Source organism: Papaver somniferum, chromosome 2 (genome assembly GCF_003573695.1).
Source record: "Papaver somniferum cultivar HN1 chromosome 2, ASM357369v1, whole genome shotgun sequence".
In the NCBI taxonomy this organism is placed as follows: domain Eukaryota; kingdom Viridiplantae; phylum Streptophyta; class Magnoliopsida; order Ranunculales; family Papaveraceae; genus Papaver; species Papaver somniferum.
The window spans coordinates 91,489,913-91,517,296 of NC_039359.1; the positions used below are offsets into that span (position 1 = coordinate 91,489,913).

The following is a 27,384-nucleotide window of genomic DNA, read 5'->3' on the forward strand; positions in this document are numbered from 1 at the left end:
ATAGGACTAGACAATCTAAAACCAACAATAATGGAAGTAAACATTAATTTCTACTTTGAAAATTCCTCATATAGTCACAAACCTGAACAAGAATTTTTTCCACATCGAAAGGAACAAAATTCAGAGAATTTGAATTTTTTAATTGTCACTCCGATTTCCAAGCTAAACCATACACCAAAACGGGAAAACAAAAACAAAACAAAACAAACAAACAAAAAAAACATGAAAGAAAACAAAGAGGAAAAGGAATCAGTCCATCACCCAACAAGATTTCATTTGATTCTTCCGTCAAAAATAAAACCACCGTTTTAAAAAAAAAATCTGTTGAGAATCTGAATCGAGAAAGAAGAAGAAGAAGGAGAATGCGTGTGTTTCTCTCATAAGAATCTCAACCATTTTTTTACTGAAATAATAAACATAAATATAAATCAATCAAACAAAACATCAAGAAATCAAACTCCATTGTTTTTCTTGATTTTATTTAGAGAGAAGAAGAAGAATGCGACGAAGTTTCGATTGCGGACCTAGGTTTTCTTTAATAGAGAGACGTAGAACCAGCGTTTCTCTGCCGTTTAGTCCTTTCATTAATGAACATCATACTGCCATTACACCTTATGAAAGACTTCCTTCTCATGTTTCTATCAAGCTCCAAATCGTCAAATTGGATGGTTCTTCCTTCGGTAATTAATTGGGTTTTATTTGATTTTCTGATTTTGATTTTTACTGTGAATTTTGATTTAGATTTTGTGTGTGTGTTTTTTTTTACAGATGTTCATATCAGAAGGAATGCTACAGTTGGAGAACTTAAACAAGCAGTGGAGGATGTTTTCACATTATCTTCTTCTTCCATGGTCAATCGGGGACTGATTTCTTGGTATTGTTATATCATTTCACATATCTAATGTTTTAGTTTTTAGTTATGTTAAACAATTTGTTGTTTGTAATTTGGGTTGGATTGAGTGAAATGCAACACGAAATCAAATTTAGGGTTTTACATTTTGAATTCAGAAGTTTCTTTTTACTAATGTACATGTGAATGATTATTGAAGGAAACTGCGAGAGAATGACAAAGTTTTGAGTACCTTAGGTACATTTAAGGTTGATTGTTTGCATTGAGATTATAGTAACTGGCCTCCATTTAGGTACAGTTGGTTACATTAAATGCATTGTCCATTATGTGCCATTTGTGAACCTTCAAACTCGTCGTCGTGGTCGTTGTCTATATTTTGGATTATATGTGTTTTTCATAGATTTCAACTGAATGTTGATGCGGATTTTTCAGGTCACATGTCTGGGGCCATTTCTGCTTATCCTTTGAAAATCAGAAGTTACTGAATGACAAGGATAGTCTTGAAAGCTTTTTGATCAGGGATGGTGATCAGGTTATTACTTGTCCTTACCCACATTTACTCTTTGTTATATAAAGTTGTTATTGTAATTTGCGGTTCTTTTCGTTTTTACACCATGAATATGAGACAATTGGTTGAGTATGATATTTTTCCAATTTACAAATCTTATTTACACCAGAAATGAGGCTAATGCAATGTGTAGATGATCTCTTCACTAGTTTGTTTGAATAACCATGACATTCTAATTGTTTTTTTTATTCTTTCTGATGAATTGTTGGACACAGATTTGCACATTGCTACATTGTTTTAGATCTATGATAATACGACATTGATTTGCCACATTGTTTTAAGATGAAGTACTGTCTCTTAGTTGGCAGATTTCCTCTCCTTGGAATGTTTTACTTCTGTTTCGTCAATTGACTTTTGAACACCCAGTTTAGTGATGAACGTGCAGATATTCATCCATGAGATTTTGGTTGCCAAATTCTGTTCATTATTTTACCGCGCGAGTAACTAATTTGAGTTGTGTGACCTTACCTGTAAAATAGTAGATTATATTATGTTTGAGGCTATGTTAAGGATGTAGAAGGATTACTACTGGCGTTGAAGTGAGGAAACATTTTTGGCTTCATGATACATGCGAATGTTGTCTTGCTTTAGGATAAATTCGTTGTCTATTTTTAGGATGCTGCATTCTTCCGTTAGTTCCTAATGATCCATATGGAGTTTATGGAAAGAAGGTTGTCACTTAGGTTTTGCTGTAGAAAACACGGTTTTAAAACCTTGGGAACCAGGTCACATCGTTTTGTTCAATTATGGGGACACTTATACTTAAATTTTATAGATAGCAAGGGTGCCTTGGTGTACAAAGGAGCAGTGAGTACTCGGCATCAATTTTCCATGTTTGTAAATGCTTCATCTGTTTTTTTTTTTCTTTTTGTAAATGCTTCATCTGTGTCACGTTTTCGTATATATCAAACACAGTATACTCAACCTCTGCTACTATCTTGTTCTTTTCGTGTTTTCTCACTTAAGAATCCATTGATGGCTTTTTCTTGTATCAGACTTCAATTTTCTTGTCTCGTGTTAATTTTTTAACCTGTATGTGCAGCTTCATTTTCTTCGGCATCTGTCTACAAATTTTAACCGCATACAGAAATCGAAAAGTCTGAGTGCTTCTAGCAAGAAAAACATTAGGTAAGCAATTTCTGCAGCTTCATTTCCAAACTTTCTTAATTAATCAGACTTCAGAGTACAAGTATTCAGATAATGATTAGTTCTCAATCTTACTCTTTTCCAATAATAGATAATGGTATCACTGACATTCTCCAGTTGCGGTCTAAGGTTATTTGTTTTTATCTTTTCAGCAGGTCGACATTCTTAGAACCAGGTATTTGTGAAGAAGAGAAAGAAGACACTGGTTGGGTTGATGTTATCAGTGATGCTGCAGAGGCGAATGATAAGGATGACTTCACTGAAGATAATATAGAGAAAGAGATGATTAAGCCACCTGCAGAGTTCAAACTGTCTAATATTTTTAAGGGCTGGCTCTGGAACTCAAGATCTTGCTTTGCAGGAAATTCTCGATCGCGTCACACAGGTCGGTATTCGAGAATGTCAAGGAAATTCTTAAGAATGGAACCTAGAATCCCACGTACACGAGTTTAACCAGGTTCGGGAACTAAAAATTTAATTACACGGACTTGTGAGTTGTATGTTGCTGTGTTCCTCAGCTCATACTCTCATCAGTATAGTTAAACATCGACATGAGTTTTTTCCCCCCTTCTCTCATGGTGTTCAACTGGCACTCTTTTAACAAGATTCATATATGAAGAAGAACCAAAGAAGTACTCGGCTTACTTTACATGTGTTTCATCTGGTGCTCATAGCTTTTATCTTATGGATGTATCTGATCTTGTAAGAGTTCTTTAAAAAAAAGACAGAGAAATGAAGAAATGGCAAAGGATGTCATTGCATCCTACTTTCAGTAGATTCCCTTTCAGTTAAATTTTTGCAAGCAGTTTGTCAATTCTAAATAATTTGTGCCTCTGCTCCAGATACTATCCAGAAATTTCATTTCTAACAAGCTATTCACATAGCCTCTCCGAGCTTACATGACCTGACTAAAAATGAAGAACCTAGAATACATAATTTCTACTCCTCGTTTCACCGCACCTTTTAAACAACATCGAACTACAATGTACTCTTACGAACAAGATGATTGATGTGAAGGACTGGCTGCATCTTTATACAGTTCCTTCAAAGTCTTAATTGCCGGAGTGAAATCAGAGCACAGCGGAGTAACTGATATAGCTCGAAGGTGCTGTGCATTGCCATTCATCTTCCGTTTAGAGAGCTTCATTTGGAACATTTTACCCTCCAGGAGTTTACTGGCAGTAACAGCTACACATACCCATATAAAACAATCAAATCAATTTCCATTTCCTGAACTAAATAAAAAAAAAAAAATCTAATACCTGCAGAGGGGTTAACCGTGGTAAAATTGAAAAATTCATCAGCAGAGCAACCAATGAGAACTCGAGCGACTCTATCAAACATTACAACTACAAAAACTTCTTCTGATGCTGCAATAGGCACCTGCATTCGCAAATAATCCAATCGTTCATTGATAAATCAAAACACATAGGATATTAAAATTTAATGGACTATCAGCGTAGTCTTGGGGTGTGCTTACAAGAATGCGATAGAGGCGTTTTGAATTCGACGAGCCTGGATTGAAGAATTTGGGATCGCAGTACTTGCATGAAATGAATTCATTTGGGAGAGTTTTCTCACATTGAGAGCAAACCAAGTAGCAGAAATCGGTGGTGTTCATGGCCATCACTGTACAGAACACAGACAATGGCTGATCGGATTGCATTTTTTTAGGGTTTTCTTTTGGGGTTCTTCTGTTTTCCGATTCAAGAATAGTATTTCTACGTAAAACTCAGAAATGAAACTCAAATCAGTTACTCGATAAATTGATCAAGACCGTTGACTTGGTCACGGAAATAATCTCGAGAAATGAAAGTCAAATACTCGACTTTAAAATTGAATTTATGCGGGAGTAAGAAATTGTTTTAGATGAAGTAATCTCAGCTACCGCTGTAATTGTTTTTCTGCGCGTGCGAGGTTGGCTGCAATGGATTTAGGAGAAGGCTATATTAACCATGCACCGAGTCTGGTTCTTCTATCATGACCCTATGTTTATTGTGAAAACTACATTGAGACCCATTCTCACACATTTTTCTACTGAGAAACCCACGGATAGAAAATTGAAGGCGCATACCCATTTATTGGGGAAAAATTATTCTCAAACCCATAATTATAAAATTTTGTTTTCTCTTTTCTTTCTTCTCTCTTCGTTCTTCTTCTTCTTCTGTTCTTCCTCCGCCGAATTCAGTTCATAGAATTGAGTTAAATCTTGTGAGTTAGGGCATCAGACGAAACTACTTCTTTTCGATTCTAATGTCCTTTTCCAGTGATAAAGTTATGACCTTTACATTCTTTAACTGTTTGATTTCTGCAGATTGAGCTTTAGAACGTGAAGAGGGGAGTAGGTGAAGTACGAATTTTGTTGGAAGGAAGTCAAACTGAAATTGATGGTATGTATGCACTGGTTGTGTGGTAGTTTGATTTGTTCTGTGTTTTTTTATTTTGTTGATTTTGGGTGTTGAATTGTAGTGAAATTCCGGGTTCAATTTTGGTTTTTACGGTAAAATTAAGATTTTTAGTGAAATTTTGATTAGTTATTGTGGTGCCGTGTTATAGTTGTTTTAGCGAAAGAGAACTCATTTACAATTTTGGGTGCAAATGTGTGGTAGTTTGAATTGTGTATCAAGTGTGGATGTTTTGATTTTGAAGATTTCAGAGTGTCTTGGGAGTGACTGTAGTTACACAACCACAAAATTTGGGTGAAGCTAATACATGGTAGTTGAATTGTGTATGAGATGTGAAAGTTTGGTTCTTGTAGATTTCGGAGTGTCTTGGGGATGACTGTAGTTGCGCAGCCACAGTTTCTGTGAATCATAATTGAATGTGGGTAGTTTTGTGGTGCGGTTTGTTTGTCATTGTTTTGGTGATTTGAATTTTGCGGTTATCATAATGGCATTGATTTATGAACTAGAGGTTCTTGAAAAATGACACTGATTAAGCAATGAATGGAAGGGAAATGTCAGCATTACTTGGATGTTAGAAAATTGCAATTAAGAAAAATCAGGTCTGACTGATCTGTATTTCAAATCCGTTTCTTAATTTCTTAAGTGTTTGTTAAGGGCTCTGACCTGTTTTACCAAGAAGAGAATGTTTTGAAGATTCTTCTTTGGTTTATAGGACTTTCTGATTGCAAGTTGCATATATCGCTAGTGGAAGGAATTCCTTAAGTAATTTGTTGTTTTCAATTGTTGACTGTATTTTATTGAATGCCAGAGTCGTCAATCATTTCGTGGCATCTTTGGGAACATTAACTAACTTACACCTTCCAATTTCAATTTTATCTTAAGAAAATTTCAAATTATGCTACACATGATGGCCTGTTAGATTCTAACTAAGTACTGTTAATGATGTATGCGTTGGGATTGTGCCCGCTCTGTATTACCGTTGGGTGGTAGGAATGTCATGCTCTAGTTTCTGAACCCCTGAAGTTCAATTAATGCTCTTCATCTGGTTCTTGCATTTGTTTTTTTTCGTCATGTAATAACAGTCTTTCTGTGAAGTCATTCAAAAATAAGGCCCTTTGGGCTGAAAAGGACAATGGAGGTTTACCTGATGATCAGGTATCCTATGACAATCCTTCCAAAATAGAATCCAAGCGCCAATATAATTGGCTTTTCGATCTTACGGAAGCGGATCTCTTTCCAAGTAAGAAGCAGGCTATAGATACAACAGACAGCAGATCGTATCCAGGAGTTTTGACTGCAAATGTTCCTCCTTGGGAAAATGGTACAAATTTTGAACCAGGAACTGGCCAGCAATTCAGTGACCGAGTGTTTGGTTCGGAACCTGCTAGGGATGTCAGCTTTGATGAAAGCAATGTGCATTCAACTGGTTCAGATAACCTAAATATGGGAAGAAGTGTGGAGGATCCATTCAGAAATGATGCTTCTGTTGCTTTGTCCATGTCCCAGGATTATAATGTTTCTTCACTTAACTATGGTGGAATTAGAAGAGTTAAAATTAACCAGGTATGAGACTCAGAAAGTGGTGTTTCTATCTCCATGGGACACAAGTACCAGGTCAATGAATCTGGCGATGGGATGCCCTTATCAATGGTTCATGCCTATCTTCACAAGGATGATAACATCTCTGTGCCTCCACCTGAGAGTTATCAGACGAAGGAGTCCAGCAATGATATTCCTGTATCCATGTACCATTCGATGTCTCACTAAATACATGATACTAGTGGAGTGTGGAACTGGAGACGCAAATGCCAAGAATGAGATGATGTTGAGCTGACATTGCAGCTATTGAATGAATATGATGGCAAGAATACCACTGAACTGATCTGGTGAATTGATATTGTCATTCAGCAGAGAACTGTCTGCATAACATGTATGCATAACCTGTTAGCATCTACAAAATTTGTTGCATAACTTGTTATGCATCCAAAAACCTGCATAACCTGTTATGCAGGTTTAATTGCATATGATGGTGTAAATACATGAAAGAAGATGATGGTGTAAATACATGATTTTGACCAAGAGCCCCCCGAATAACTGAAAGATAATGGTTTGCGTGGGAGTTAATGAAATGAAAGAAATGATGATGTGGTTATGACTGCATAACATGTCATTCAGTCGAGAAACTGTCTGCATAACATGTTGCATCGTGAAAATGGATGCATAACCTGTTATGCATCTATAAAATTTGTTGCATAACTTGTTATGCAGTCCAGAAAACCTGCATAACCTGTTATGCGTCCGAAAATATGGCTACATGATGCATTATGCATCGAAAAATAGATGCATAACCTGATATGCATCCGTAAATATGGATGCATAGCATTATGCATCAATTTTTATATGTACGGCTAAAATCAACCAAACAACGGTTACATAACTTGTTATAGATGCATAACTTTGTTATGCAGATACATAACTTTTGCAGTCGAAAAATGGTTGCATAATTCGTTATGCGTTTGCAGAATGTGTATGCATCGTTTTTGGTGACTGCATAATGGTTAAGTATCAAGTTTCAAAAAATTTCCCTAAAATGAGGATCACCTCCGATTTTTTCGTTAAAAACAAAAATTTGATATTCTTGTTTGTACTCGTTGCGTAGCTCTTTTAAAAAGATTTCCAACGATATAAAATTTGTAAAATTCTAAGGCGCGGATTTTTAGATATGTTATGTCCAAGTTGCGCTGCCAATTATACCCCTGAAAAAGATAGTATGCATAACGAGTTATGCCTGAAATATAGTATGCATAACCAGTTATGTATTGATTCATATAATAATTTCATATAATTATGGGTGTCACGGTATACAAAATTAATTGTGGGCCTGAGAACGAGAATATTATTTTTTTTGGGTCTCCCCCTAATTTCCCCATGTTTATTCAGGTCGGAGACTTTTCCAAGAGTGTGTGCTGAGCCAAGGTTTGAGAACGGTGCTAAAATTAATATTTTAGGAAGCACATCTATTTTATTTTTAAGTTAACTGAGGCAACCCCAAATGGCCAAATATATCCTGGCTTGATTGGAATATACCAAATGAGACAAAATAAGGTCATTTTGAAGTAAAACACAAAGTTCTTTAACCACATATTTACAAAGATGGCTAATTTATCCTTGATTAATTAACACTAATAAATGTGATTAGGGTATTTAGTTTAGTTAGTTAATTAATTGATTAAAATTTGAAATTAGGTTTTATTTTAGATTGAACTCATGGATGTGGGTAGATTTTTGAGATTTTTTTTTTTTGAGAATTCTACTTGTAACGATATTAAATCGTACTACCCGGACGCTTATAAATATGCGATTGTAGAGCTGTTGGGTGATTTTATACTCAAAATTATAGAAGGAATCAACATTTTCAGTTCTGAAAGTATGAAAAATCGGCAAGGTCGACAAAAATAAACCCTGCCGAGTATAAGATTTTTGACATACAGAGAAAGGTTTTCATAACCTGCCGACTAAAGTATAGTCGACAAGGTATTAATTTAATAACCTGCCGACTAAAATATAGTCGGCAAGGTATAGAGATGGATATCATGCCGACTCTAACTGCTAATTTCAGAGATGAAAAGTTGGCATGGTATTCAACCTTATACCCTGCCGACTATATTTTAATCGGCAAGGTCGACAAAAAAAAACCTGCCGACCTTTGATCCTTCATTTTTTTTTTTTGTTTTTTGATTTCACATGTATAGTTAGAGTTTAGAGGAAAGGTTTTGATTTTTTTTTAATATGTTTTGGCCGCATGGTTTTTTAGTGTGGGTAATTTGGTCTTTTAACACCTTTTAGACACCCTTAGCACACTAGTTTGGATAGGAATAAAATGGGTATATGTTGATAGGGTAAAATGTGGGAAGGAGGAACTAGCCCTAATCACAGAAAGTACTCCCAAGGTGTAGAGAGGTTTAGGAGAGATAATGGTGGACTAATGTTGATCTTAAAAAGTTTACCTTCTTTTCCTTTTATAATGGCCCTCTTATGGATAAACACCCATAAAATTACCATATTACTAAACTGTCATTTTCCTTTCCTTAAGTTAATACCAAACCCTAAAGGGCCTTTCTCTTTAATCCAAAGCCCAACTTCCTTAGTGTGTTCTTGTGTGGACTAGAAATTCCCATCTTAATGGGTTAGGCCTAGTCCCCAAGTCCCTTCTACTCCTAAAAGGGGTGGGGGGGACCTTGATAGGTTAAGGGAGGCTATTCGTATGATTAATCATTTCCATGTATCAACATTAGTCCCCTGAGTGTTTGACTGGTCAAAGACGATGTCAACAGTCACACGTGTGCGTCACGATTGCAAAGGGAAGTTATTGGGCGGTTTAAGTTCATGACTCTTGGAAGACGTCGGTGACTGATCTATTCATTAATCGCTCCTCCTTTTAACAAAAACCATTTTATCTATTTATTTATCAAGGCAAATAATCATATAATAATTGCATAAATTAAATAAAATAGAAATTACCACATTTCATTGGCGAAATAGCTTCCTCGTCGCCCAGAGGATGGGTTTAGCTCATCATTGTGTAAACTTGCTCAAAATTTGTTTACAAAGATGAAATGGAGAGAAAATAATAAAAATCGGGTGTTTGCGACGTTTATAACTGTTGGAAAACACTGTTACAATAACGATAAAAAAGAACTGTTGTTGTTGTATCTCTGCGACCCTCGTCTGATATCGTTGTCACTGTAGCATATAAGACTGCTCTGTGTGCGTCTTATGTTCTTCGTGTTCTTGGTGCAGCAGAAGAAAAGGTTTCTCTACAACACGATCAATATCCTCTCTTGTTACTCTAAACTCTCAAAAAACTATCCCCTCCCCCCCCGCTCTACTGATCCTCTACACCTTTATAGGCTGTCATGCACACGAAATCTCCTTCATAACTGCGAATGATTCTTCATTACTCGGCATTAAGGAAAATATTCTCGGGAATATTTTCTTACTTTTTTTTCACTTCCGAGCCTTGATTTGATCCAAACGCACTCCTTACACGCTCCAAAATATGTTTACAAGGCTGTATACCCGTGCAGGGCTGATATCTTCACGCCACATCCACCAGAAAAACCATGTTTTGTTCACTCCTATGTTTTCTTCCACACGAGATTGTAGCCAATTTTAACCGAAAATAGCAACCATACCATGTCTGTTACGCTCCATAAAGTCATCCCCATGAATAACAACCATTGAATCTCTTCTTAAGATGTCTAGAAATCGAATCAAAATTATGTTCTTCACTGCCAATATTTCCCGGCACACCACGTTTTCAACTGAATAAGAAGGGGTGTCCCCCTATCCTGAACTGGGGTGCGAATAGCAGGTGTCCAACTGAGGTGCCTCTTAACCAATAGCGAGAGTCCGAATAACAACTGTCCTACTGGGGTACTCCGAGCAACTTTTCGAGTCGAATTTTCCAATAATATTTATTTCCCAAAAATACCTACAAACACACAAAACACCATAATCAGTACGAAATCGAGTACTAATAATACGAAACATTGAGGACAAATTAGACATAAAAATGCGTCTATCATATACCCCCAAACTTATTATTTGCTAGTCCTTGAGCAAATCTAATCTAGAAAATAAAAAATGACTACACTTAGCACGTGCAACAAGCCGTTAAACCACTAGGTGGCCCTAGTGGCGGAGTGTTGTCTCCGTAATGTTTACCAGAGGTGTACCCACAAAACCTTTACTCCAGACCCTAGATATCTACGCAGAACCTTGGAAAGCACTAAAGAATCTCCTTGGTTGGCATACTCTCATTGACTACAGGAGGAAGTACCCTGATGCGAAATTCCAATTGTTGTACACGAGTTTGCACTCAGCATACTAAAATTCATATATAATTGACAGAGCTCTACTCAGATAGTTTCTGTACATCGTAACCGGAGTCAACCAATCACATGGAAAGATTAAGAAGATGTATAAATAGATGGTTAAAAGTGAACGGTGTTTCCCATATCTGTCTAAAGGCCTCTGCCAAGGTGAACCTATCCTAATGAACTGAGATACCGGTCTGACTAATATCAACACAACTGGCATATACAAGGGGACCAGTGGTCGATAAACCTAACTCTAGGTCAACACAACTGGCATATACAAGGGAACCAGTGGTCGATTTTATTGAATTTATTCCGGTTGGTCTAATGGTCTGGTTTTTTTTTTTTTTTGTCTCAATCACTCTATTCCACCCTAGCAAAGGTAACAACTTGAATCGTGTGCCCCAACAAATCACTTAAAAAATAAAAAAATAAAGATTAGGATTCAACGAGATATGGCGAAACTACCATGTTTTTTTTTAATTCCAACACCCGAGCTCTGTGCTTTTATGAATAGACTCTTTAGATGTTTCCATCTAATCAGATTGGTTCCTCAACTCCTACAACAAAGATGTTCCCATCCACTTAGATTGGTTAGTGCCAACCTTAATAAGCATAAATTTCTAGGCTCTGGAGTTTATTTATTGCAACTAAAAGCTAACAAAAAGTTTCTTCCCCATCCCCAAACTTAAATCTAACATTGTCCTCAATGTTTCTAATGAAAGAGAAATACCAAACAGTAAAGTAACATGAGGAATTAGTAAAGAGAGAATTCGGAAATATAGTACCTGGGTGAAGAGAGAAATCAAAAACTAATATACAACATATAATCGCCTCGATGGTCAATCAAGGGTAAACAGGGTCCTCCAGAGGGACCTCCTCAATATCACCTGTAGGAAAGGGCTCTAAAAAGAGTTTCAATCTCCGACCGTTAACCTTCGAAGAACTACTACCATCCGATGTCTCGATCTCAACAGCTCCATGAGGAAAGACAGTGCGAACAATAAAAGGACCCGTCCACCGAGAACGTAACTTCCCAGGGAAAAGATGCAAGCGGGTATCATACAGAAGAACTTTTTGACCTGGAGAAAATGACTTTCTTAAGATATTTCTATCATGCACAAGTTTCATTTTGTTCTTATACTCCTTAGCACTATCGTATGCATCTCTACGAATCTCTTCCAACTCATTGAGCTGGAGTTTCCTATGGGCTCCTGCCTTGTCGAGTGAAAAATTTAGCTGCTTAACAGCCCAATAAGCTCTATGTTCTAACTCAACAGGTAAGTGACATGCCTTGCCATAAACAACGATAAGGTGACATTCCAATGGGGGTCTTAAACGCAGTACGGTAAGCCCATAAGGCATCAGTAAGCCTAGACGACCAGTCTTTCCGATTAGGATTAACTGTTTTCTCTAATATACGTTTTATCTCCCTATTGGAAACTTCTACCTGACCACTAGTCTGTGGATGATACGGGGTAGCTACCTTATGTGTAATACCATATTTTTCATCAAAAGCCTAAAAGGTCCATTACAAAAGTGCGACCCTCCATCACTAATTATAGCTCGCGGTGTACCAAAACGTGTAAGTATATTATTTTTCAAGAACTCAATCACAACCCTATGGTCATTGGTTTTACACGCAGCCGCCTCAATCCACTTAGAGACATAGTCTACAGCGACAAGGATGTATAAGTTACCAAAAGAATTAGGAAACGGACCCATAAAGTCAATACCCCACACGTCAAAGACCTCCACAACTAAAATAGGGTTCAAGGGCATCATGTTCCTACGGGAAATGGTTCCTAATTTCTGGCAACGTTCACAAGTCACACAGTAACTGTGGGAGTCTTTAAACAACGAAGGCCAATAGAATCCACACTGCAATATCTTAGCAGCAGTTTTCTTAGCACTAAAGTGACCCCCACAAGCATGATCATGACAAAAGGAAATAATACTGGACTGGTCACTCTCAGGTATACATCTCTTAATAATCTGGTCTGGACAATACTTAAAAAAATAAGGATCATCCCAAAAGAAGTGCTTAACCTCAGCTAAAAACCTAGAACGATCTTGTTTACCCCAATGTTGGGGCATTCGACCAGTAACAAGATAGTTCACTATATTCGCATACCAAGGTAATTGGGTAACAAAGAACAATTGTTCATCAGGAATCCCTTATATGAAGGGAATCATCAGGGGAACTAACAACTAGCCTAGACAAGTAGTCTGCAACAACATTTTCGGCAACCTTTTTGTCTCTAATGTCTGGAGAAAACTATTGCAACAAAAGGATCCACCTAATCAATCTAGGTTTTGTATCCTTCTTAGACAAAAGATATTTCAAAGCAGCATGATCAGTATATATGATGATCTTAGAACCTAAGAGATAGGGTCTAAACTTGTCTAAGGAAAACACAATGGCTAACAGTTCCTTCTCGGTAGTGGTATAGTTCAACTGGGCATCATTCAGAGTTTTGCTAGCATAGTAAATCACATGAAGTAATTTGTTTTCTCGCTGACCTAGCACAACACCAATAGCATAATCTGAAGCATCACACATGATCTCAAAGGGTAGATTCCAGTTGGGTGCCTGAACTATGGGGGCGGTAGTGAGTAAATTCTTAAGCTTCTCAAAATCCTCTAAACAAGCATCATCAAAGACAAACTTAACATCTTTTGCAAGCAAATTGCAAAGAGGTCTAAAAATTAGGCTAAAATCCTTAATGAATCGACGATAAAAACCTGCATGCCCTAAGAATGACCTAATATCTCTTACGGTTTTTGGGACCTGTAAAGTCTTAATAAGGTCAACTTTGGCTTTATCTACCTCTATACCCTTAGAAGATATGATATGCCCTAAAACAATTCCTGAACGAACCATGAAGTGACATTTCTCCCAATTAAACACCAAATTCTTTTCCTTACACCTAATCAATACTAGTGACAAATGATGCAAGCACTCATCGAAAGACGAACCAAACACTGAAAAATCATCCATAAAGACTTCTAAGAACCGTTCTACCATGTCAGAAAATATGCTCATCATGCAACGCTGAAAAGTTGCAGGGGCATTACAAAGCCCGAAAGGAATGCGTCTATACGCAAAGGTACCAAAGGGACAAGTAAAAGTGGTTTTCTCCTGGTCTTCTGGGGAAATAACGATCTGATTATATCCAGAGTAACCATCTAAAAAGCAGTAGTGACTATGTCCATCTAATCTCTCTAGCATCTGGTCGATGAAGGGAAGGGGAAAGTGGTCCTTCCTAGTGACCTTGTTCAATTTCCTATAGTCAATCCAAACACGCCAACCCGTGGTCACTCAGGTCGGTATTAACTCATTGTTATCATTCTAGACTACAGTAATACCGGATTTCTTGGGTACAACCTGAACGGGGCTGACCCACTTACTGTCTGAAATGGGGTAGATAATGCCTGCATGTAACAACTTAAGGACCTCTTTTCGAACTACCTCTTTCATATTAGGGTTTAGTCGACGTTGCATCTCCCTATAAGGTTTGGTATGACTCTCTAAATAGATCTGATGCATACAAACAATGGGACTTATACCCTTAATGTCAGCTATGGTCCACCCTAAAGCTTCCTTGTTGTTTTGAAGGACGGTTACTAGCCTACTTTCCTGGTCACTATCCAAGGCAGAAGAAATAATCATAGGTAAAGTCTCAGACGGTCCTAAAAACATATATTTCAGGGAATCTGGCAATGGTTTTAGGTCCAACTAGGGGGCTCTTCTAATGAAGGAACTAGGGTAGACTTAGAAACTGGTAGTGATTCGAACTTAGGTTTCCATCCATTACTAGTATCTAATAAAGGGGTTGAATCTAACAAAGCATTCACCTCATTAATCACATTATCATCATCAAAATCAATCCCAAAGTGAGCTAGTCATTTATCTAATGGATCTTCTAAAAAAGTGTTTGGTAATGACTCCTCGACTAATGTTCCTATCATGTTCACCTCTTCTATGTTCGAGTCATCTAGTTCAGAGGGTAGCTTACTAATATTAAAAATGTTCAGCTCAATAGTCATATTACCAAAAGACAATTTCATAATACCATTATGACAGTTAATGATCGCATTGGATGTAGTTAAAAACGGACGACCTAAAATTACCGGTATCTGGTCCTCTGGGTCAGGGACAGGTTGGGTATCTAGGATAACAAAATCCACTGGATAAATAAACTTTTCAACCTCTATGAGAACATCCTCGATCACACCACAAGGAATTTTAACGGACCTATCAGCTAACTGAAGTGTCATCTGGGTAGGTTTCATCTCACCAAGTCCTAGCTTAAGGTACACATGATATGGTAGTAAGTTCACACCAGCTCCTAAGTCAAGAAATGATTTCTCAACACGGTATTTACCTATTTTGCAAGAAATGGTAGGGGACCCTGGGTCTTTATACTTAGGAGTAGTGGTATTCTCAATAATGAAACTCACGTGACTAGCTAGAAAGGATTTCTTCTGGACACTAAGTTTTCGATTTCGCGTACACATATCCTTAAGAAACTTGGCATAAGCGGGAATCTTCTTAATCGCATCTAACAATGGGAGGTTGATAGTAACCTGCTTAAAAACCTCTAATATATCATTAAAGATGGACTCCCTCTTAGTTGGAACTAGGAGCTGTGGGAATGGGTCTCTAGGAACAAAGTCGGGCTCAATATGACCCTCATTGGTCTCTTTAGAGACTCTACCAGTCTCTCCAGTTTCTGGTTCAGAAGGGTGAACTACAACATGTTCACTATCAGGCATGGAAACCTTGTTGTCTATCACTCTACCACTCCTAAGTGTTTTAATAGCATTCACATGAACAGATGGTCTTTCACCTATTTCATTAATTCCTCTAGGGTTGGGTCGAGTCTGACTAGGAAACTTACCTCTTTCTCTTAAAGACTCATTTATCTGACTAACCTGGGTTTTCAACTCGGAAATAGCCTGATAGTTAGCCTGACCTATTCTCTTATTTTCTTCTAAACCTTGAGCAACAAATTGCTGAAACTACACAATGTTACGAGTTAACAAAGCAAGAGACTTTTCTAAACTCATAATCTTCTTATCCGAAGGGTTCTGAAACTGTGCCGGAGCTGAAGGATTCTTTGTATAGCCAAAACCTGGGGGAACCTGAGCATTACTAGACTGACCTTGATTTTGGCCCTTGTACCAAGAAAGGTTTGGATGGTTTCTCCATCCAGGGTTATAGGTTTCTGAATATGGGTCAAACTTCTATCGGTTATCAAACCTAGTGTTGTTATAAAGAGCATTGGCTTGCTCTTCAACAGCATGGCCTTCCCAAAAAGTCTCATTTCTTCCACTACTACCACTAGAATGACCTAATTCTAAGGCTTCTAACCTTTTGGCTATAGCTGCTATTTTGGCATCTGACTCATAAGATCCTTCTACCCTATTAACATTTCCTCTACGTAGAAGAATTGTTTTCTGGGGTTCCATACTATTTTCCCATTGGTGGGTCTTATCGGCGATTTCATTCAAAAATGTCATCGCTTCATCAACAGTTTTATTCTCAAACCAACGTGTGCATAAGGACTCAACCATGGTTGTTGTTGAATAATCTAAACCCTCGTAGAGGATCTGAACTAACCTAACCTTCTCCAAACCATGATGAGGACATTGAGATATCAAGTCATTGAACCTTTCTAAGTACCTATATAAAGATTCTCCCTCTTGTTGGGAAAAAGTACATATTAGTGTCCTGATAGACGATGTTTTATGCCTTGGGAAAAACTTATGTATAAAGGCAGAAGTAAGTTGGTCATAGGTTTCAATTGACTCAGAGTCCAAACTATACAACCAAGATTTGGCTTTATCTTTTAAGGAAAAGGGGAATAACAAGTTTCAACGCATCATCACTTAGGTTTTTAATTTTCAGAGTACTACAAACTACCTCAAATTCCCTAACATAAAAATAGGGGTTCTTATTCTCCTTCCCTAAAAACATTGGGAGCATCTGTGAAGTCCCAGGTTTCAGTTCATAATTTTCCTCGGTTTCAGCTAACTTGATACAAGACGGACGAGAGGTCCTAGTTGGGTTTAGCAAAGCTTTCAAAGTTGCCATTTCTGGCACTACCAAAGGACTAGGAGTACTAGGGGTACTTTCCCCACGAAGAGACAGATTCTCAAAACTGAAGTTTCCAAAAACGGGGCTCTCAAAAGAAGAGTCTTCGAGCTCCCTGCCTTCACAAGAAGAACTACTAGTTTTGTCACTAATCAAACGACCTAGAGTGTTTCTTTTCCAAGCCCGTTTAAAAACTTCGGGCATACACTAGAAAAACAAAATTAAAAAGAAAAGTCCTAAAAAGGAAGGGATGTTCTATGCAAACACAATCAAGGCTGACTCCACCACAACAAACCTACTGATTTCTAGCAAACAAAAAGCATGATGGCTCCACTTAGATTGTTTCTAGACCATCTTCTAATCCTTCGAACGGGAATTCGTTACAATTTAAGAAAACCCCTCTGGAATCAATCCGAGTTAAAGTAAGTTGAATAGAGGCGAGGGAAGCTCGATGGAGCTTTGATACCCAAGGCCTCACCGGTATTACAAGGCGGCGCAGTCACGCATTCAACTTACAGAAACCGTCAAGAACTTCGAAGTATGCTTAAAAGAGTAACCAATTTTTTTCGAATGACTTTCCTGTTAAGCTCGTTACCCTATCGGTCTCATTCTAGTCAAAATTTTAGGGTTAGGTTCGCGTTTGGTGTCGTTTTCCTAAGGCGGGCAAGAAGAGAACGGTGATGAAATCCGAACCCTTATCTTGTATGGCCAGTCCTTTCCCTTTACTAGGAAATAAAAGCAGCCGTTTTCAAGTCCTCAACATATATGCATACGAAGGAAGACAGTAACTCGCTGACAGGGGATTCGCGAGTGTTTCGACAAACTTACCTCCCGTACAAGACGGTGGATGAACCTTTGTAGTCGACTCGGGCCACGACTCCTATGTCATGTACGAACCCGAGGGGCCGAGGTGATATCGCAGTCACCGTCCTTCTCTGCAAACAGTTTATATTTAAACTACCCTTCCGTTGAGTTTTAAAAATAATATCCCAAAATTTAAAGTCCAAAGTCCAAAAATATAAAGTGCAAAAGAAAAAGAAAGTCTAAAAAAAAAAAAATCTACAAAAATAAAAATGTCTCTCTTTTTTTTCTCTCTTTTTTTTTTATAAAATAAAAAAATCTTCTTCTTTCGCTCCTTTCGCTTTGCCTTTCACTCGAAGTCTTTAAGTATTCACCAAAAGCTTTGGCAAAATTTTCTTTCGCTCCAAATTCCAAATTCTGTAAGAAAAAGACAAAAACCCAAAAATTTAAAGAAGAACAAATAAAATAAAAACCTAAAAAAAAATATCTAAAAACTCTAGCCTAAAAACAAGTCCTCGTCGGCGGTGCCAAAAATTGGTGTAATTTCAATGTTGTTGTAGTAGTAAGATTCGTTCAAGACTTGTGAAAGCAGATTTTAGTCTTAATTTTAAATAAAAATAATAGCAAACTTAAATAAAAGTGATATATAAAATATGGAGAAGACTGGGGCTATGGATTCCACTAATTACCAATATCAAAGTGATTTATATTCTCTAATTATAATTATGCAAATCCTTCATTCAAATTGATTCTTAATATTGCAAAAGTTGATTTTTTAGAAATAACAATTGTAAATCGAAAGTATGGGACATCAAAACCCTAGGCTAGCATGCTCCATCAATTGAAATAACAATTGTTTAACAAAAACATTTTATCTATTTATTTATCAAGGCAAATAATCATATAATAATTGCAGAAATTAAATAAAATGGAGATTACCACAATTCATTGGCGAAATAGCTGACTCGTCGCCCCAGAGGATGGGTTTAGCTCATCATTGTGTAAACTTTCCCAAAATATTGATTCATGCTCAAAATTTGTTTACAAAGATGAAATGGAGAAAAAATAATGAAAATCGGGTGTTTGCAACGTTTATAATTGTTGCAAAACACTGTTACAAAGAACGATAAAAAAGAGTTGTTGTTGTTGTATCTCTGCAACCCTCTTCTGATATCCTTGTCATTGTAGCATACAAGACTGCTCTGTGTGCGTCTTATGTTCTTCGTGTTCTTGGTGCAGCAGCAGAAAAGTTTTCTCTGCAACACGATCAATCTCCTCTCTTGTTACTCTAAACTCTCAAAAACTCCCCAAATTTTCTTTCGCTCCAAATTCCAAATTCTGTAAGAAAAAAACAAAAACCCAAAAACGTAAAGAAGAACAAATAAAACAAAAACCTAAAAAAAAAATCTAAAAACTCTAGCCTAAAGACAAGTCCGCGTCGGCGGCGCCAAAAATTGGTGTGATTTCAATGTTGTTGTAGTAATAAAATTCGTTCAAGACTTGTGAAAGCATATTTTAGTCTTAATTTTAAATAAAAATTATAGGAAACTTGAATAAAAGTGATATGAAAAATATGGAGAAGACTACGGCTATGGATTCCACTAATTACCAATATCAAAGTGATTTATATTCTCTAATTATAATTATGCAAATCCTTCATTCAAATTGATTCTTAATATTGCAAAAGTTGATTTTTTAGAAATAACAATTGTAAATCGAAAGTATGGGACATTAAAACCCTAGGCTAGCATGCTCCATCAATTGAAATAACAATTGTTTAACAAAAACCATTTAATCTATTTATTTATCAAGGCAAATAATCATTTAGTAATTGCATAAATTAAATAAAATAGAGATTACCACATTTCATTTGCGAAATAGCTTCCTCGTCGCCCCAGAGGATGGGTTTAGCTCATCATTGTGTAAACTTTCCCAAAATATTGTTTCATGCTCAAAATTTTTTTACAAAGATGAAATGGAGAAAAAATAATGAAAATCGGGTGTTTGCAACGTTTATAATTGTTGCACAACACTGTTACAAAGAACGATAAAAAAGAATTGTTGTTGTTGTAACTCTACAACCCTCGTCTGATATCGTTGTCACTGTAGCATATAAGACTGCTATATGTGCGTCTTATGTTCTTCGTGGTGGAGCAGCAGAAAAGTTTTCTCTGCAACACGATCAATCTCCTCTCTTGTTACTCTAAACTCTCAAAAACTCCCCCCCCCCCCCCCCCCCCCCCCGCTCTACTGATCCTCTACACCTTTTATAGCCTGTCATGCACAAGAAATCTCCTTCATAACTGCGAATGATTCTTCATTACTCGGCATTAAGGAAAATATTCTCGGGAATATTTTCTTACTTTTTTTTTTTACTTCCGAGCCTTGATTTGATCCAAACGCACTCCTTACACGCTCCAAAATATGTTTACAAGGATGTATACCCGTGCAGGGATGATATCTTCACGCCACATCCACCAGAAAAACCGTGTTTTGTTCATTCCTATGTTTTCTTCCACACGAGATTGTAGCCAATTTTAACCAAAAATATCAATCATACCATGTCTGTTACGCTCCATAAAGTCATCCCCATGAATAACAGCCATTGAATCTCTTCCTAAGATGTCTAGAAATCGAATCAAAATTATGTTCTTCACTGCCAATATTTCCCGGCACAACACGTTTTCAACTGAAGAAGAAGGGGTGTCCCCCTATCCTGAACTGGGGTGCGAATAGCAGGTGTCCAACTGAGGTGCCCCTTAACTAATAGTGAGAGTCCGAATAACAGTTGTCCTCCGGGGGTACTCCGAGCAACTTTTCGAGCCGAATTTTCCAATAATATTTATTTCCAAAATATACCTACAAACACACAAAACACCATAAAAAGTACGAAATCGAGTACTAACAATACGGAACATTGAGGAAAAATTAGAGAAAAAAATGCGTCTATCAGTCTTATGTTTGAAGAATATATTAACCTGCCTATTGAGGAATGGAGGGACGATCGACTTTCTAATAAGATGAGACGAGATGCTGGTATATTACCCAATCCGCGATTGCCTTCTTCCCGGACCGCTCCTTCATTTTCTCTGCAGGCTCCAAAAGTGAGGTCATCATCCGCCAGTACTTTTATTGAACGTGTGGAGCGTCAACTTGGTCGAGCAGTTAGACAGACGGTCCTGAAATACTTTCTCCCCGTATGACTCTTCACTCTACTCGTCCTTTAATTGTTCGAACGATTAAAGATCCCAATCATCCTCTTCACACTCCCTCCGACATGTTAGGTGACAAGGACGAGTCAGAATCGAATCGTTCTATCAATGATTATTCTCAAGAGGGTAGTGGTCTTAAAAGCGGTGCCCAGGGTTAGAGTTCGTCCCCTCGTAAATCCCGTGAGTGTACTGTGTTCATGATTATATTACTTTGACATATCGACACGTGCCAGTTAAAATGTTTCCGTTGCAACTAATTTAATGCATTTGGCCACCTATATATGTATCTCCACTTCCCTCATTTTGAGTGACTATTTTATTTTTCTCTCCGCTTTCAATTTCTCTTGCCCATTAGGTCATTCATAACCGGTTGTGTCAGCTTCGTCTTCTTCTTCTCGCCAATTAGTTCATTCTCCTGTTAATTTCCCTCCTCCTTCCGATCCGGTATGCGTGTATTTTGAATTTCTCTTATTGTGCCAAGGTATCTTGACTATAATTGTTTTTCTTAATATCCGTCTTCTCTTTTTTTTTTAGAATATGGGAAAACGCGACGGCGCTCAAGGGAAGGGAAGCGGTTCGAATCAATCTATTAAAGGAAACGAATCTGGCAGCGCCAATAGAAAGCGTCAGAAATCAACTCCCAAAATTTCTCAGGGCGTGAACGCGGATGCTGAACTGATGGGTATTCTGGAGGATCCCAAATTTCAATACCCGCATGTCGTGTCTTCGACGGAGGCTGGTATGGATAACTGTTACATTCCAGTACACGGCTTTTGGGTGCCTTCTGCTAAAGAAGCCACCTATGTGCATTCATGAAGAAATGCCTGTCAATTCTTTGATCGTGGCTATCGAGGACTTACTCGACATAGTGGAAGGGATTTCTTTTGGGGAGGAAACTCCAATTGATCCGGCTTTTTTGAGGAAGTGGGACGCTAACATTCAGACCCTTATGGCTCATCGCTTCCCCATCAAATGGCTCAAGGAATTGTTGGACTCAGCAAAGGCTAGTCATAGTGCGCGGATCACCCTACCTCGTTAAATTGAAGAGTTGGAACGGGAGTACCATCAGCTGCTCGACATCGCAAACGCGAAGATAGAAACTTATGATTAGCTTATGGTTCGTACTACCCAGGAGTTGAAAGCCGCTCGTGATGCTGCTGAGGAAATCAATGGGAGTTTGACCAGGAAGAAGGACGAATTGGTGGCTTTAGATATTTTTTAATGATGACTTTTGAAACCCTTTTTTATTGGTGAGATTGAGGATTCTATGGTTTGCTTTTCTTTCATGGGACATGTGTTATTGTTTGTTTGGTTTAATTACATTTATTATTATGGTTGGATAGTATTAAATATGATATCCCTTATGTTTTCTTATAAGTAGGGGTGAATACGTCTGATGTCCTTCATATTTCTTTTTATAGTTTGTTCATTCTTTGGTTGCTAGCTATATTTCTGCAGCTGATGTCTCGTCGTCTTCATGGGTATACTTTGGCTTTAGATCCGACACCATCACTAGTTGTTCCTTATGAAAAGGATCATGAGCTCACTCGCTTGTTATTGGTAAAAGCTGAAGTGGAGATACTTAGGGAAGTTAAGATGGTAAGCAGAATGTTTACGCGTGCACGCTTTGACGAGCAGTATGAGACTTATTCAATGGATCGAGGTGCACAAATGTCCGGGCGTGTCACTATATCCATTCAGCGTTCCTTGGATAATTCCATAGCCGCTCTAAATAAAGGTGAGCGTTTATACCAGGAAACGCTAATCATGACGACGGATATTGAGCAGGCAATAGCCGATTGTCATGCTTTTGTTTCTCAGCAGGCGGGCCCGAGCCTTCCCGGATGTACTTTAACTTTTTGTGCTGTATCTGCTCTTATCTATCCTACTGATATGAGGGAGGAATTAGCTCGTTTACTCATTTTGAAAGATGAAATTGGTATGTTGCGGACTAATCGCCTGATGGTTTTGGATAAATCCCGGAAGGCTTGTGATGAGCATACGGAAACATTAGGCATAGATCGACAAGCTTGTGCTTCTAGTGAAGTTATGCGTGAAGTTCATCAAGTGTTGGAGGAAATCCATAGCGCTTTTACTGACTCTACTATTCAGTATGGGGAAGCTCAGTTAATGGTGCAAGACTTAGAAGAGGACATTTCCTACTACCGTTCTCTTATAGCCGTCTCTTCTTCGTTATTTTAAGGAGTCTTTATGTTCATAATTTTTTTTTTCTGTAATAAATATTATCTTGATTATCGTGTTATTTGGATTATATATATATATATATATGAGAGCTTGCTTTAGTTAATCACTGAAACATTGTTAAAGTTTTCTTCTATTTTCCATTTACCTGAGTTATGGCTGGTCGCAGTAGGTTGGTTCTTGAGATGAAGTATCTAAGTCATCTTCTCCGCGTGATGTGCCTTGCTTGAGATAATTTTGAAGTTGACAATGCAAGTTGGCATGAGCAACTATCTGCTGCGGATCATCTTGTGAAGAGGATTCAGGGTGAGGGCGGTCTTCCTGACTTATCGCTTCTCGAGCATCGTGGTTATTGCCATGAGCAACGCATGCTTACCCATTTTCGTTGTGTTGAGTCGGATCATAGCGTGAGGTCTATTGAGGCCGCTTTATCTGAAGTTCGAGCAACGCATGCTTACCCATTTTCATTATGTTGAGGCGGATCGTAGCGTGAGGTCTGTTGAGGCCGCATTATCTGAAGTTCGATCAGCATTACATGTATTACCATGAATCCTTTTTTTAGGGGTAGTTATAACGGTAGTTATGAAGTAGTAATAAATGCATTGTTGTACAAATTTCTATAAATAGGCTCTTATTGTTGGTATGATGTTTTATTCTCTAATTCTGCTTATTGTATTTTTACTAAGTTCCTCATGGCTGAGAGTTTACATGGTTATTTGTTGGTTCTAGTTTCTGTGCATGCGTTGATATCCCCTTTTAGGAGAGGTTCTGAACTATACCTCCTACGGCTTGTGAGAGATGAGATAGCACTAATCAGGGAGAAGAGGATGGCGGGTCGTGCGAAGGCATGCGCTCAGTTTAACAAGCGGTATGAGTCATCTCTTAAAGCTCGGGAAATTCAATCGTCTGGACCAATCTCTTTCGAAATTCAGAGTGCTTTGGATGATACTGCTTTTGCCCGGCATGTAGCTGATCAATTAGTACAAGAGATAAATCTTACCATGTTAGACATTGAGCAAGTTATTGCGGATTATAACACTTCCGCTGCTCATTTTCCCAGTCGCCGGATGCATGGTTATGCTTTGTCTTTATGTATGATACGTGCATTGACGCATCCTGCGCTTAATCCAGTTGAACTTGCACGATTGTTGGTGTTAAAGAGTGAATTGAGAGCTTTACGGACTCATAGGTTAGTTGTACAAGTGCATGCTCGCAAAGCATTGGAGGAGCAAGAGGAGACTTCCAAAATAGCTCTTCAAGGTAACGCATCTGAGCGGATTTTTTTCGAGGTAGATCAACTGCTTGGAGATCTACGAGTAGCTTTATCTATAGCTACCATTCAGAGTGAAGAAGCGCTTCTGATGATGCAAGATGTGGACCAAGAGATTGCTCACTGTCGTATGCTAATTGTTGCTGAGTCGACTTGAAAGTTATCCACCTTTTTTTTGGGATATATAACTTAGTTTTGTAAACAAAAGGTTATGGTCTTGTTCAAGTTCTAATGGAAGAGTCAGTTAATGAATTACGTTTGTCTCTTAGGCAACGAAAAGTGAAATTATTACAGGCTATTGTCACTGGTAATACTCGACTTGTTCAAGAGTGTGAGGGGATGTTTGGGACCAGTCAAGTGCAATATTTTCAAGCTATGGATCTTTATGCTGACCGAATAAGTACCAGCCGGGTGGACCCCTCGATAGAAAATGTGATGGCTACCAATGAGGCTTTTGAGGCATTTGTGGATGCTCTTGATCAGATGGAACGTATGGAAGACATCCTGGCTATTTCTCGTATCCGGATGAGGCACGCGAACTCAGTTCTTTCGTCGTTCCTTTAACCTATATTGCTGCGTTATTCTTCTTTTACGCTTTTCTTGACTTGGGCGTGTAGAAGTTCTTTTAAGAATGTCGCTATTATAGAGTTTCGTGCTGTTTTGTCACCTTAATCAATGAATTCTGTTTGATTGGCCTGTCTATTTTATCATGTCCTTTGAATTCGTTTTTCCGCGCATCTCATCAAATTATATGCGGGCTTTTGATCCTTTCTTGGACTATTAGTGCACTTCATCTAAAAGCCATGCACGGAGCCTATCCCTTTCTTGGACTATTGTTGCACCTCATATAAAGCCATGCACTGAGCCTAGACCTTTCTTGGACTATTGGTGCACTTCATCTAAAGCCATGCACGAAGCCTAGCCCTTTCTTGGACTATTGGTGCACTTCATCTAAAGCCATGCACGGAGCCTAGCCCTTTCTTGGACTATTGGTGCACTTCATCTAAATCCATGCACAGAGTCTATCTCTTTCTTGGACTATTAGTGCACTTCATCTAAAGCCATGCACAGAGCCTAGCCCTTTCTTGTACTATTGGTGCACTTCATCTAAAGCCATGCATGGAGCCTGGCCCTTTCTTGGACTATAAGTGCACTTCATCTAAAGCCATGCACGGAGCCTAGCCCTTTCTTGGACTATTAGTGAACTTCGTCTAAATCCATGCACGGAGCCTAGCCCTTTCTTGGACTATTGATGTATTTAATCACGGTATATACTAAAATTCATCATGACTCCGTTCGAATATAAAATAGATAATTTTATTATTTTCAGCCATCGGGCGTATATTAAGTTGTTCAAGCGTAGTAAGTTTTGAGACATTTACCATTGATGGGAGTTTTAATGCGGGAGACGTTCATCCTTTTTAGGTAATAATATCCACTTTTTGCTGCCTCACTTATCATGTAAGGACCTTTCCAGTTAGAAGCAAACTTACCTGCTTTCTCATTACGTTGGACGTGCGGTGCGATTTTCATCGCTACATCATTCACGATGAAGACTCGTTCTTTCACCTTTTGGTTATAGTACCTTGCTGTCCGCTGTCTATACTTATCCTCGAATCGCTCAGCCTTGGATCGTCGCTCTTTTAAGGTGTCCAGGTGTGCAAATCAACTGACATAATCCGGAGTAGTGAGACTATCCATGGCCACACGCGCGGATGGTATGGAAATTTCCGCTGGTAGTATCACATCTTCTCCATACACCAGGGAATAAGGGGACACGCCTGTGGAACTTCTTCTGGAGATACGATACGCCCAGAGTGCAAGCGATAGCTGTTCGTGCCAGCTCCTGTGATGATCATATACCATTCGACTTAATATTCTTAACAGTATTTTGTTGGTAGCTTCTGCCTGTCCATTATCGTGCGGGTAGTAGATAGTCGAGGTGTGGAACTTGATCCCGTATTGATCCAACAGATCTATGACAGTTTGATTAATGAAAGAGGTACCATTATCTGAGCGTATGATCATAGGTGCCCCGAACCGACAGATGATGTTCTCTTTGATGAACGCGACAATTGTTGTGCCTGAATAGTCTCAGAGTGGTATAACTTAAACCCATTTGGTAGAATACTCGGTTGCGGTGATGATATACTTGTGACGCAGGGACGAGGTTGGATTTGTCAGCCCAATGATATCAAGTCCCCAGCTGTGAAAAGGCCATGGGGTGACGACGCTATGCAGCCAGGTATGTGGGGCGTGGATTAACGATCCGTGACTTTGACATTGCTGACATCTCTTTACGTGTTCCGCGGTATCGAATTCCATTGTGGGCCAGTAATATTATGCTTCATGTAGCTGTAGGAAGAGCTTCCGCATACCATGGTTCTCGCCATTGTGGGTCGTAGCCATGAATGTTTCCACCTCTTCCTGTGATAGACAACGTAATACCTTGCCTCCGAAACTCTTCCTATAAAGGACGCCTTCACTTAAGAAGAATCAGCCGGACTTCCTTTGAATTTTTAATGCCTCCTGTCTATTTGATGGTAGGCGCTCATGATGGATGAAAACTATGTAGGGTTGTCTCCAGTCTACTATCTCCGCGCTGCATATTTCTGCTTGTTGCGGGGGTGCTTGGAAATCTTCGCATTTGTCTTGGACCACAGCTGCTTGAACTTCCATGTTTGGACAGTATACGCCAATCCTTTGTAACCGTCGATATAACGGGATTCCCCCTGTCTGTCTGCATGACTCCTCATGGACACGATTCAATATTTCATGTGCCTCTGACTTTCCTATGTACCGTGATAGAGCGCCTCCAGGTGTTCGAAAGTACAATGCTCCTCGTATTAAAAAAATTGCTTTAGTACTTTGACGGGCAACACTTGATCGTCCTCCCCTCTAGTCATATCTTCGATATACGTTGTTCTCCAATCATCCTTTAGCTCGAATGC

General features: G+C 38.5%; 3 protein-coding genes across 4 annotated transcripts; 2 read left to right on the forward strand and 1 right to left on the reverse strand.

Annotated features, from left to right (window-relative positions):
* The first annotated feature begins 226 nt into the window (after nucleotides 1–226).
* On the forward strand, nucleotides 227–3,339 carry LOC113348388. 2 transcript variants are annotated; one of them, XM_026592138.1, is made up of 5 exons: nucleotides 227–680; nucleotides 769–874; nucleotides 1,283–1,382; nucleotides 2,461–2,546; nucleotides 2,720–3,339. In XM_026592138.1, exons 1-5 carry the CDS (start codon nucleotides 500–502, stop codon nucleotides 3,015–3,017), a joined length of 771 nt encoding a protein of 256 aa, XP_026447923.1. In that variant the 5' UTR covers nucleotides 227–499; the 3' UTR covers nucleotides 3,018–3,339. The 2 variants fall into 2 exon arrangements, with proteins under 2 accessions (XP_026447923.1, XP_026447922.1); XM_026592137.1 differs by having other exon boundaries at nucleotides 229–680; nucleotides 2,717–3,339.
* Nucleotides 3,340–3,500: 161 nt separating this feature from the next.
* Nucleotides 3,501–4,261, reverse strand: LOC113348389. Its single transcript, XM_026592139.1, has 3 exons — nucleotides 4,045–4,261; nucleotides 3,827–3,947; nucleotides 3,501–3,752 (listed from the first exon to the last, which is right to left on the reverse strand). Exons 1-3 carry the CDS (start codon nucleotides 4,228–4,230, stop codon nucleotides 3,556–3,558), a joined length of 504 nt encoding a protein of 167 aa, XP_026447924.1. The 5' UTR covers nucleotides 4,231–4,261; the 3' UTR covers nucleotides 3,501–3,555.
* Nucleotides 4,262–4,889: 628 nt separating this feature from the next.
* Nucleotides 4,890–6,736, forward strand: LOC113351611. The gene is made up of 3 exons (XM_026595565.1): nucleotides 4,890–4,954; nucleotides 6,065–6,532; nucleotides 6,584–6,736. The coding sequence occupies exons 1-3, from the start codon at nucleotides 4,952–4,954 to the stop codon at nucleotides 6,734–6,736; spliced, it is 624 nt and encodes a 207-aa protein (XP_026451350.1). The 5' UTR covers nucleotides 4,890–4,951.
* The last annotated feature ends 20,648 nt before the right edge of the window (nucleotides 6,737–27,384 follow it).